Source organism: Daphnia magna, linkage group LG2, assembly GCF_020631705.1.
Source record: "Daphnia magna isolate NIES linkage group LG2, ASM2063170v1.1, whole genome shotgun sequence".
Taxonomy (NCBI): Eukaryota; Metazoa; Arthropoda; class Branchiopoda; order Diplostraca; family Daphniidae; genus Daphnia; species Daphnia magna.
In genome coordinates, this window is record NC_059183.1 from 6,297,122 (window position 1) to 6,309,424 (window position 12,303).

Genomic DNA, 12,303 nt, shown 5'->3' on the forward strand with positions numbered 1-12,303 from the left:
TGTCTGAAATGCAGCGTTTCATGATTAGCTGTATACTACCAAAGATGGTGAAAAAGATGGGGTAAATAAGAATTTTAAGAAACGCACCCGAAAATTAGTGTTGGCGATTATCTAATTTGGTTAGATACAAATTATCTACGCCCACTTTTAGATAACGATACGATTATCGATAAAGTATCTAATAGACCATTTTCACGTTGCGAAAAGCAGTATTCATGTAGTCCGGCAACCCTGCAAGCTGCCATTTGTAGTCTTACTTAGCCTTGTTTAGGTGGATTTAACATGGGCTAACAGCACGATGACTGATTTCTCCCATTAATTTTGCTACCAGGAGCAAAATTATTGTGCACGTTGTACATCAGGATATTGCCAACGTTTCAAGTGCCAAATTTTCAAGAATTCGCTACAACTAGTACTTGAAATCGTCGTTACAGTGAAGGGCTATCAACATTTGAAACAATAACAAACAGTCAACAGCAAATGGTAACTTTAAAAAATGTGCAATTTTCTTATAAAACTTAAATTTCTTGGTATAATTAGGAATGTAAATGTCTTCTGAGGATGCAGAAGATCTTTTACATGATTCAGTTATTGAATTATTTTACTTATCTGATTATTCTTCAACTTTGCCAAACGATGCTAAAGAAAGATATGTTGCTAAGCTCAATGAAGTACATTGTGACTGTCTTACATCATAGAAAATGAGTATTATTTGTAAGTTTTAAGGCCTTGAACTCAAAAAACAGCCCATCTCCAAAATTATCTCATAAGACTTGCAGCTCTTATAATTATTCATATCGTTAGCTGTATAAAACTGTTTTCTGTAGACTAGATAGTTCTAAACATCTCCAAATTCAACTGATGGTAATATTGTTTCTAGCTCTTGTGTACTGGAAGTCCAATACTCATTTTCTATGACGTAAGGACAGTCACACTGTACTTCATTAAGCTTAGCAACATATCTTTCTTAGCATCGTTTGGCAAGTTGAAGAATAATCAGATAAGTCAAATAATTCAATAACTGAATCATGTAAAAGATCTTCTGCATCCTCAGAAGACATTTACATTCTAATTATACCAAGAAATTTAAGTTTTATAAGAAATTACACATTTTTTAAAGTTACCATTTGCTGTTGACTGTTTGTTATTGTTTCAAATGTTGACAGCCCTTCACTGTAACGACGATTTCAAGTACTAGTTGTGGCGGATTCTTGGAAATTTGGCACTGATGTTGGCAATATCCTGACGTGCAACGTGCCACAATAATTTTGCTCCTGGTAGCGAAATTAATGGGAAAAATCAGTCCTCAAAGTCGTTAGCCTATGTTAAATCCACCTAAACAAGGCTGAGTAAGACTACAAATGGCGGCTTACAGGGTTGCCGGACTACATAAATACTGCTTTTCGCAACGTGAAAATGGTCTATTATCCCCATCTACTGGCCAAAAATATACTGCGTACATGATTGTATCAATATAAAAACACGGTTAACATAATATTTAAAAATTATATGCAAAAGGGACTGTGAGTTGTGGTAACCACGGTACTACTAACAAGCCTCAAACAGTAAAACAAAAAAATAGCAGTTTTTTCTCATTTGCATCGATAGTCGTCAACAAGATTTTTATGGCGGCGAGACATTGTAAAAATGTAGTTTGTAGTAGCGCTAAGGTTAACGACTTAGGCTGTGACCATAAAGTTCGGAGTTCAAATCCAGAAGCGACTGTATATTTTTCTTGATGAGTGGCTCTTTTAACGCTGATAATGATTTTTCTTTTTTTTTTTTTGAAGTTAGGTGCCACTGGCTATGGCTGTTTGCCACTGGTTACAGTTTACGGGCCGCCATAGTAGGGGCCTTATGCACCGTGAGCAGTGTAAATGTTGTAGTGTGTAGTTTGTGTGGAAGAGGGGCGATGGAAGTACCATCATTTTTCGTTAGGAAGAGGGTGTGAACTGTCCGTGTAGTGGTGCGTGCTGGATGTGGGAGCAACTATGCTCACCAGGGAGTTGAACTCGGATCACAAAGTGCCCCGATCCCAAGTGACGCCTTATCCAACTCACCCATCCGCCCCCTAATGATTTTCTCATTTTAACGCATTTGAAAGCTAGCAGACGACGGAAAGATTAGATTTTTTGTTTACAATTTGTATCGATACTACCCAACAGTAATTAATATTTTTATGCTGAAAGTTCTGAATAGATTACTGGCAGCAGTGGTATAATACCAGTCTAGTGATAATAACGTAGTGGGTTCAAACCTAGTCGAAGAAACTTTTTCAGCGGTTTTATTGTAGGGAAAAGCTTGCCTAAATTATTTTTGACGGTTTTATAAATCAGTTTGCATAACAGACCTATTTTTTGAATTCTAATGTTTCTTATTGTACTTTGAATTAGTAATTAATTTAATTTTAAAATAATTATTAAGTGCGATGCAACCTGATATCTATCAATATTAAACAAATTTGCTATCAACGCCAAATATAGTATTACAGACGACGATAATTTTCGATTTTCGTCTGCAATTTATATCGATACTACCCAACAACAACAAACTCATTGTTGTGCTGTAAAAATTTACAGAGTATTGGCACAGTGGTATAATACAAGGCTACCGATGTAAATTATTGGGTTCAAACCTGAACGAAGAATGTTTTTCAGCGATTTTATTGTTGGGAAAAGCTTGCTTAAAAGATTTTTACAGGATTTTCTAAATCAATTGCATAACAGATTTATATTTTTGAATTCTAATGTTTCTTATTGTAATTTGAATTAGTAATTAATTTAATTTTAAAAAATTAGTCATTGCTGTGCAACTTGATATCAATAGTGTCACGTTCCATCTGTTCTCTAATGCTTTAGTTCTTTAGTTGAGCGCTAGATGGCTTCGTAGCGACCTCCTTTCCTCTTTAACCCTTTTCCCCTAACAGATTCTGTCTACTTGTTGCGTCAGTCGGTCGCATCTGTTCTCTCGTCCGAGTTTGCTCTTTTTGTCTGTATGTTGCTTATGTATTAGCGTGTGAGAGTGCGTGTGTGTAAGTTGGTTGTAGACCCATTGGGGGCATCATCGGCGTAGTGCTAGTGTAGAAAAGTGTAGAGCCGATGGTGAAGACCACCGCCTTGTCCTGTGCCGTGTCGATTGGCCAGCATTGCGGTGCCTTTTGCAAGTGGTTTCTCAACAACGAGTGTGCTAATTTGATTGCCCGTGACAATAGTAAACAATTTTACTATCCAGCCAAATATAGTGTTACAGACGACGATAATTTTAGATTTTCGTCTGCATTTTGTATCGATACTAACCAACAATAGTCAATATTTTTTTAACTCTTATCAGTTTACCAACTTGATTGGCATAGTGGTATAAGACAACGCTCATGGCAGCAAGGATCTGTGTTCGATATCAATAAATAACATAACTTTTTTATTGCACATTAGTCTGGGAAAATGGTGATTTTACAGTGAAATCGTTGATAATTTGAAGGTTTGACTTTTTACTTTTTCTAGTTGATTTTCTATTTGTAAAATTATATCGATTGTCGTTCATATAGTTTATTTTGCTACAGCATAAACTGAATAATATTGCAGGCAACTATAGGCTCTGTGGTATCATACAGTATTTGGGATTCAGAGTATCGAAGTTCAAATCTCATCGATCCACATCTTTTATTTCGTATAGGGTATTAACATTTATTTTCGTGTTCCTTGCGTGTTCTTTGCGACTATTTGCAATTAAATCGTCTTAATTTTTCGTTTGTGAAAATTACAAAAATTGATGTAAAATTCGATAAAAATATAGATAAAACTAGCTTTGTAACATACTGTTTAGTCTTAAGAAAAGCAGACGATGATCAGTTCAGATTTGTATTGTGCAATTTATATCGATATTCGGTAACAAAATAATTTTTCTTTGCTTGGCACACTTGTTTATCTTCTCAATGGCTCTGTGGATGAAGACAGCAATTGCATGACAATGGTTCAGAGTTCAACTCCAGCGATGGGTATGAATCTATTCTTAATGTTTTGTTTTTCACAATACGCCATCTATTGAGTATCGGAAAAACTATTTGGAAAATATCGATACAACGATATATCTAAAAATATCGACTATCCAACATTTATCTAAAATATCGATATATCGTTAAAAAAATTAGATAGTCGCCAACACTCCGAAAATCAGAATTAAATTCTGAAATAATTCACGGGATATCGGAAGGGGATCTAGAAAATTAAAAGTTGTACAATTGAAGAAATAAAGCTAACCACAATTCCCGCTAATACGTGTGTGTGAAGCACGTATTCAGTACTAAAATGTGGAAAAAGCTGAAAAATTTGTCCAATACGTACGCCATGCCCTAACGATTAAGACCGAGCATCGCCTACTAAATTTCTCTCAGCCTTATGGCGATGATATCGGTCTTTACTTCGTAGTCTGTGCCGATAGCGATACAGCGATGTATCTATAATTTTAGATATTCGATATCGATACGATCCGATTCCGATGTATCTGAATATCGGATCAGCGCCATCTAGCGGTGGAAATAAAAACTCGATAAGCGGCAATATATACTATAATAGATATACTTATATTGCCGATTTACTGAGCGAATCCTCCTCTTCATCCTCAGTACAGTATCTTTAACAAAACAACCTAGCAGAAATATTACACGTCCGTTTCCTCTAAAATCTTGGGACTTGAACCGTCGACTCCCGGGTTACAATCCGCTACCATACCACTATGCCACCTTTACATGTTCAAAAAGTGGGAAGTAGGACGAGATGAAGTTCAATATATCGATTCGTATCGTACGAGGACCAAAAGGAAAATATTTGAAAACAAAGAAAATCAAAAATAAACCAATCTTTGGATTAATAAACTAGGGATGATTAATTATTTATAAAGACTGGAAGACGTAGAATGTCTTAAAGTGTAGTATTCTACAACATTTTCTGAATTGGAAAACTATTACTAGGGTAAATAAATCAAAAACCCCCTTTTTCCTATCTCCCCCTGCAATCAGAAACCCCCTGGTTTTTTAAATTTTGCCAACGTTGTGTCAGGAAACTGGGTCTATTATGTATATATTTTGTATTATAGAGTTGGCTAACGTCCGAAGTTGCCAGTTCGATGTAAATTGTGAAAAAAAATTGGACACGAACTAGTAAAGGTTCTTGCATGGTGGCTTACGGAGTTTCTCCGTTATAGGTTTAGTTTTAATTTTTTCCCATTGGAATTATCTTCCGTTCCATTCATAATTGGATTACGAAATTCCTTCGTTATCAGGTAATCTTGTAATTTTTATTTGACCTTGATATATAGACTGTACTTTATTTTATTATTAATTTTTTTTAGACGTTTTACTCTGTAACAGAACAATGGATGTTGTGGAAGAAACTGGCGGGCTGATAAGGAGCCCATAATAACAATCTGTGAATTCAAGTGACTATCACCATAGACTTCGGTGAAAAAGACAAAATGACAGTATGTAGAAAAACTAGTTAAATGTGAAATAGATTATCCATTTTTATTCCACAAGCAAATGTGGGTAGTAGAAGCCGTTGTTATCGAAAAAACTGTGCCCTTCGTTATAATAATTATATTAATTAATTATAATGGGCAATCTATTTTCACATTTAGATTCAGTTTTTCTTCATACTATGTCGTTTGTCTTTTCATCAAGTCCCTCAGTCTGTGCATAGTCAATTCTAATTCACAGATTGTTATTATGGGCTCCCTGTAAATATTAGCTGAGTCTATCTTTCACGGTTTAGAATTTTATTCACTGTGTCTTCTTACTTTGCCTGGATTGTTACATAAACGACTATACACGGTATTAAACACTTTGAGTTATATGGAGGCAACTGAGAACAAGAGAGAGTGGAGAGTAAGAGGGAAAAGTAGTAGAGGAGGCAGGGGAGGATTGCCAGATTTCCACAGTTTGACAAAAGAATAAACCAACATCCCACTCAAACAGGAATGGAAACCGTTCAACTCCAATCTTCTTTCTGAAATCCTGGAAAGCTGGACCAGCAAGCGCCTTCGTTAGGAGATCCGCTAGTTGTCCTTTGTCCCGACGTGATGAACTGCAAGACTTCCATCCATTTGCTGATCGCGAACGTAGTGGTATCGTACGTCGTTATGTTTAGTGCGGCGATGGAATTCGGGATTGGATACCAATTTGAGCGCTCCTTGATTGTCGCAAAACAGTTCAGTTGGTTCCTTCTGGTCACATCCAATTCCAGTTCAATCGGCGAGAATTTAAACGATATCTTTGCGGGGTTAAAGTCTATTTTAACCGACCAAAGTAACTGTAAGTTAAGTTTAGTTAAGTTAAGTTAAGTTTAAACAGTACTTAACTCTTTCATTACTCAAATATACTGAATTGTATATACTGTATCGTTTCTTTTTATTGTCAAACGTCTAAAAGTTGCTTTAGACTGACAATGTTGTTGTACAAACGTATTAGTTAGGCGATGTTGCTATCATCAAAGTGTAGTATTTACTAAATTGTTCGTTTAACATGAATATAATTATACGAATAAGTATGCTAGGTAGCTGTGTGGTAGAGCATTGGATTACTATGCTATATGTCATAGGTTCAAATCTTTCGTTTTCATTAAATTTTAATTTGGTTTACTGAACTAGTTTATATGAAGTAAATATTTAAATATCATATTCGACATTCTGCTATGGGTTTTCTATATATTTTTACTGTTGTTTTGTTATATGTATCACTAAATTTATTTAGTATTGTAAACTATACTGTACTGGTTTACTATACTTTAGTATAGAGTTGGCTAACGTCCGAAGTTGCCAAGGGAGCAGCGGTAAAATGCGAGTTTTACAAGATGTTACCTCGTTTAGTTTAACTTGATGAATTCTTAAATGTACACCAAAAGAGGTACACAGAAGTACATTTTTATCAAAATGAGATTGAGATTTATTTTGCTTATCAAAATTTAAAAGTCAACTGAGTACAATGTTTCACCATGATCAATCATCATTTGCGTTAGATTTACTACAGAATGGAAATAAAGGGGATGCAAATACAGATCATGGCGGAATCTTTGTTGTAAGCAGTCAAATTGCTTTAATCGTCGGTTCAAGGTTTCGTGCCTTGCTAAAACCTGTTTTTTCTTCCCATCATTGTTTCCGTTAGGGCAATCAAAAAAGTTTGGGTCGTTGTAACCGCGATCGGCAATGGCTTTCTCTCCTTCTATAAGACCGAAAATAAGACATCTCGGGCTAGCCTAAGATCTGACCATTCGCCACAGGGAAGTCCGCCGTAAGCCCAAACAATGTCTCCGGTTCGGATACAAATGGCTAGTTCGTATCTAAGACCGGGACCATAAAATTTATGGGAGTACCATTTGGGGTTGAATGGCGATGGCTCCATGATTCTGAAATCTACTCCATCAATAGATACCAGAATGTTGGAGCCTCTAAGGGCTCTATGGAAACGATTCTCCCATTCAATCTATGAATGAAAACAAATTAGCATTATATATAAACCCCAAAGAAATTATTGTTGTCTCCTACCACTGGCATTTTTCGAGAAGGCGAATGAAAATATGGCACCACTTCCGAAATGTTTTTTCCGACACTCCAACTAGAGCAGAACTTATGTGTTCAGTAGCATAATGCTTCAAATGCAATAATGTCCATAAAAGATGCTCTGGGCGCGATTTAGTCATGGGACGGACATGAGATAAATTGTCATAAGCAGGCAGCACACACCCCGGGGAAGTCCCAAAAAGGATCTGAATTTCCGATAGCCTAAAGCAATACTACCGTCAACGTCATGTTTAGTAATATTATGGCCAAGCCGCCAGAAAGTTTCAGCTGATGCCATTTTTTTTTAAGTATGAAAAAGTATAAAAAAAACAAGACCGAAAACCCAGTAAATCACTAAGTCCAATAGATTTTCGTCTGCTTGACAGGGTTGAACTGTTTGTGTAATTAGAGAATTTGTAAAATATTTAAAAACAGGTGTCAAGAAATTCTTTTAGGAATGATTAAATTGCCTTGACGAGTTTTTGCCTTAAATTAAGCTGTTCATATGGAATAACTTTAAAAAAAGTAACCTTATGCGGAACATTTGCAAAGTCTAAAAGATTTAAAAAGTCGAGATTTTAAGGATCTTTAAGATGCTAATTTGTCTTCAATATTGTTTAAATAATGGAAATTTCTTTTTTTAAAGCTGTTGTAGACATGAATCTGCAGCTTATAGGCAGTGAAAAAACTAATAAACCTTCCTTGTGGTGAAAATTAGTGGATTGAATGTTCAAATATTTGAAGAAAACCTCAAATTTTTTAACATTCAATTGAATTTAACATTCGATTGAATGTTCAAATATTTGAAGAAAACCTCACTCTCAATTTTTTTTAACATTCCAATCCACTATCATTTTTCCACCGCAAGGCAGGTTTATTAGTTTTTTCCACTGCACATAGCCGCAGATTCTGCATGTCTACAACAGCTTTAAAAAGAAATTTCCATTATTTAAACAATATTGAAGACAAATTAGATCTTAAAGATCCCGAAAATCTCGACTTTTAAATCTTTTAAACTTTTTGAAATGTTCCGCATAAGTTACTTTTTTTAAAAAGTTATTCCATATGAACGCTTAATTTAAGGCTCGTCAAGGCAATTACATGTTGCATAAAACAACTTTTCGACAACTATTATTAATTAATTTAACCGTTTTAAAACATTTTGCAAATTTTCCAATAATAGAAATCGTTCAACCTTGTCACAACAAAGCAGACAATAATTTTTGCTTAAGAAAGTCACGTCTTTTGCCACACTCAGTGTTTATTTCTTTAATAGCTAATTTCAAGCTTAGAATGAGCAAAAATGCCGCAGTGGAAACACAATCCTCCGTGTAAAGCCCACACTATTCTTAGTCAAATGTTCGCAGACGGAAAAATTGATCCAGCAACCACTGCACTGCAAAGCTGCATTCTCGTTTCACCCCCAGAATTTGCCAAGTTTACCATGCCGGTCTTTTACAACAACTTCAGGCAGCTTAAGCAATTGCATGGCCTCGAATGTATACCCACATTTTATTTTATTCTCTATTTGTTTAGCAATTATTATATTTTCAGATATTTTTTATAGTAAAAATTCCGAAAAAGCTCCATCGTCTGCCCTGAGTTGTTTGGAGGACTCGGCCAACTCTAGTAGTGCCGCGTTCTCTTGTCATTTCTCGCAAACGCCTCCGTGACGATCAAGAGTCTGACTTAAACGAGGAAATAGAAGATTTGCATAGCAGGATAATTCACCAGAACCAGCCGGTCCTGATGGCAGTTTATAAGGATCACTCATTAGCCGAGATAGTCTCTATCTGTGTTACGCTTCCTAGTGGTGTCACTGATATCCGCTTCACTCTTGATGGGCACTGGGCCCGCAACGACGTTTGCTACCATTACGTACACCTGGCCTCAAGTTATGTTCGACATTGAAGGTTTTTTTGCATCTGCCATTAAAAAAAAAAACTATGACAGTCGAACACCCCAAGATCATAGCCCTTAAATTGGAACTAGAGAACAATAGACAACACATAGATAGAAAACCTCAGGGCTCTATGGAGATCTCTCTGCCTATTCCTGTCAAAACCGATCCGAACACTGTTAACTATAAGTTGGCTTAAGGAACAGATGGCGTAATAGTATTAATGGCTGATTTATGTGCATTCCACAGATCATAAACAGCAATCAAACCTGAATTCAAATGTGATTTTGAAGAATTCTAGACTTCTAGTCGTTTTGGTTTATGTTTTTATTTAAAACAAATAAACTGACACTCGCAAACCCTATTCGTACCTATTCGAATTTCTCTCATTTTACCGCAGCTTCCAGTTCAATGAAATTGTGAAAAAAATTGGACACGAACTAGTAACAGTTCTTGCATGGCAGCTTACGGAGTTTCGCCCGTTGTAGTTTTAGTTTAAATTTTTTTCCATTGAAATTTTCTTCCGTTCCATTCATAATTGGATTACGAAATTCCTTCGTTATCAGGTAATCTTCTAATTTTTATTTGACCTCGAAATAGACTGTACTTTATTTATTATTAATGTTTTTGTAGTCCTATATTTTGTTTGAGTGATCTCTTTCATCTGTCGTCCGCATCTGACAAAGTGTTTTTTGTTCTTCTTCGACATGTCTTGGAGGTGCTGTGTTTCTGGTTGTGGTTCCGAAGGAGTACCTTATATTTCGTATTCCAAAATTGAATGAAAGTTTAAAAACTGCTTTGAAAGAAAAAAAAGGAACGAAGAATTGTTTGGCTTCAAAAGCTAAACGTGAAGGAATGTGACTTAAACAACAACACTCGTGTTTGCTCTCATCATTTTGCATCTGGTTTGTAAATCAATGTAGTTTATAATCATTTGCATCAATCACAGTGTTTTAAATATCATTTTCATAACAGGCAGGCCATGTAAGAATTCTTTTCGATAACTCTCACCCGGACTGGGCACCTTCACTACACGTCAGAAATTCTTATTTTGACAGGGTTGTACAGAGAAACATTAGTCGACATTCCAGAAGGCTTGAAAGGGAATCAAGAACATTGGAACAGATCAATGTGACATTCATCCTATTATTTAAAGTTTGTGATAACAGTCATTAATGCTTTTGTTCATGTATTATTAGGCTGTCGTAAACAATGGAAAGAGTGCCGCCAATAGACAAGATAATGATGTGCCCAATGCAGTGGTAAACAACGAACATGATGTACAGTATATTAATGAAACATTTTATTGCTTTGTCGAAAATCATAACTAAAACTTTATCTTTATTTCTAGCATAATGAAATACCTCTAGTGTCTGATATGTTGGAAAGTGGAAGCAATGATTTTGCATCTGAACAAGTTCCTAATTTTTTCGGTGTAGAAATCAGCGATGAATGTAACAACGGTGTTGAAAACCAACATGAAGTACGTTTAAAACATAAAAAATTTAGTCTTTTCATTTTTATATAATGTATTTCATTTTAGGCTACTGGAGTCTACAAAATATTGGAACTGATGACAACCCTAGCGGAGTTTTGTCGGGTCGGATCCCGTGTTGAACCAGTGTGCTTCACCCGTGTGAAGTGTGACACTGGTGAAACACACTGGTGTTACACCTCTTGTTCGCGTGATAGGGGCGGGTTTAACACCGGTGTAAATTATAAAGCTTTACCCGCAAATTTTATAGTTATTTTGCACCGGTATTGTTCTAGTTAAATATACCCGTATAAAGCTCAAATTTGTCCCAGTGTACTTCTCTGATTATCCCTACTATATTAACCGGTGTAATACACTAATATGTAACTGGTGCACTTCTCCAGCTGAAATTTTTGTATAATGGGTGCATAAACCCGTATCAAACCCTTTACATGTACTGGTGATTTTCTCCAGTTTTAATCTCATGCAATTTGTTGGTAGATCACACTAGTGTTACCCTATTGCATTTTTTTGGTGCATCGCACTGGTTTTGAACCCTTCAAACATACCAGTTTTCACAGTTACAATCTTGGTCCGTCTCTTTCACGAGTGCAAACACGCTAGACATTTTCAGTAAACAGACAAGTGATTTTTACTGCAACGTATTTTATTTCTATTGTACTGCTGAATGAAAAAGCATGACATTAGGGCAAAAACAAGTAATTGATTCACTGATGCAGTCCAGAAGGTCTAATAACCATGAAATGTTAAATAAAAATTGTCACAATGTAAAAACCTAACATTGGAATCTCTTAGTATACCAACGACAAAACACATTAAAGACTAAAACAGTTAACTAATGCTTGAAGTAACAAATTCACACAAACTCGCCAACAGGAATTCCCAACTGACATGCACGAGGAATAATTAAACATTAGTCGGGAAATATTAAATTAATAAGCTTAGTTTTACCATTGGCGTTATTCACCACTAAATGCGATCACCACGCGATATGTCTTTTTCCAAGTTCGTCTGCTCTTTTGCAGCTTGGAGAATTCTAAAGGTATGGAAAGTCAAATAACAAAAGACGATTGATAAGCGACAGCAAATAAAGCATTCTTACTGCTGGTATCCATGGCTACCACAGTATGTCGTCGTCTGCATTCCCACTTGTGTTTTACAATATTGTAAATAGACCGAGAGCCTGCGACGGTTAGGGGTAATTTTTGTAACAAAAGGCAGACCGCCAAAAATATTTAAGTTAAGGTATTTTATCGGCAGCAATGCAAGTCTGCCGTGCCGCAGAGGGTTCCCCTGGGCGGTACCGACTCCCGAAGTCGGCGGGAAATGCCCAAGTTGGGCAAAATTTCAAGAGGGATAA

General features: G+C 36.0%; 1 protein-coding gene, 1 long non-coding RNA gene and 2 pseudogenes across 2 annotated transcripts; 3 read left to right on the forward strand and 1 right to left on the reverse strand.

Annotated features, from left to right (window-relative positions):
- The first annotated feature begins 346 nt into the window (after positions 1-346).
- Positions 347-689, forward strand: LOC123470183. Its single transcript, XR_006643768.1, has 2 exons — positions 347-483; positions 541-689. It is a non-coding gene; the product is annotated as an uncharacterized LOC123470183 (long non-coding RNA).
- A 6,228-nt stretch (positions 690-6,917) lies between these two features.
- On the reverse strand, positions 6,918-7,897 carry LOC123469761 (annotated as a pseudogene).
- Positions 7,898-8,851: 954 nt separating this feature from the next.
- Positions 8,852-9,807, forward strand: LOC123469733 (annotated as a pseudogene).
- A 348-nt stretch (positions 9,808-10,155) lies between these two features.
- LOC123469853 lies at positions 10,156-11,218 on the forward strand. The gene is made up of 6 exons (XM_045169198.1): positions 10,156-10,197; positions 10,424-10,579; positions 10,648-10,728; positions 10,800-10,931; positions 10,992-11,113; positions 11,194-11,218. Exons 1-6 carry the CDS (start codon positions 10,156-10,158, stop codon positions 11,216-11,218), a joined length of 558 nt encoding a protein of 185 aa, XP_045025133.1.
- The last annotated feature ends 1,085 nt before the right edge of the window (positions 11,219-12,303 follow it).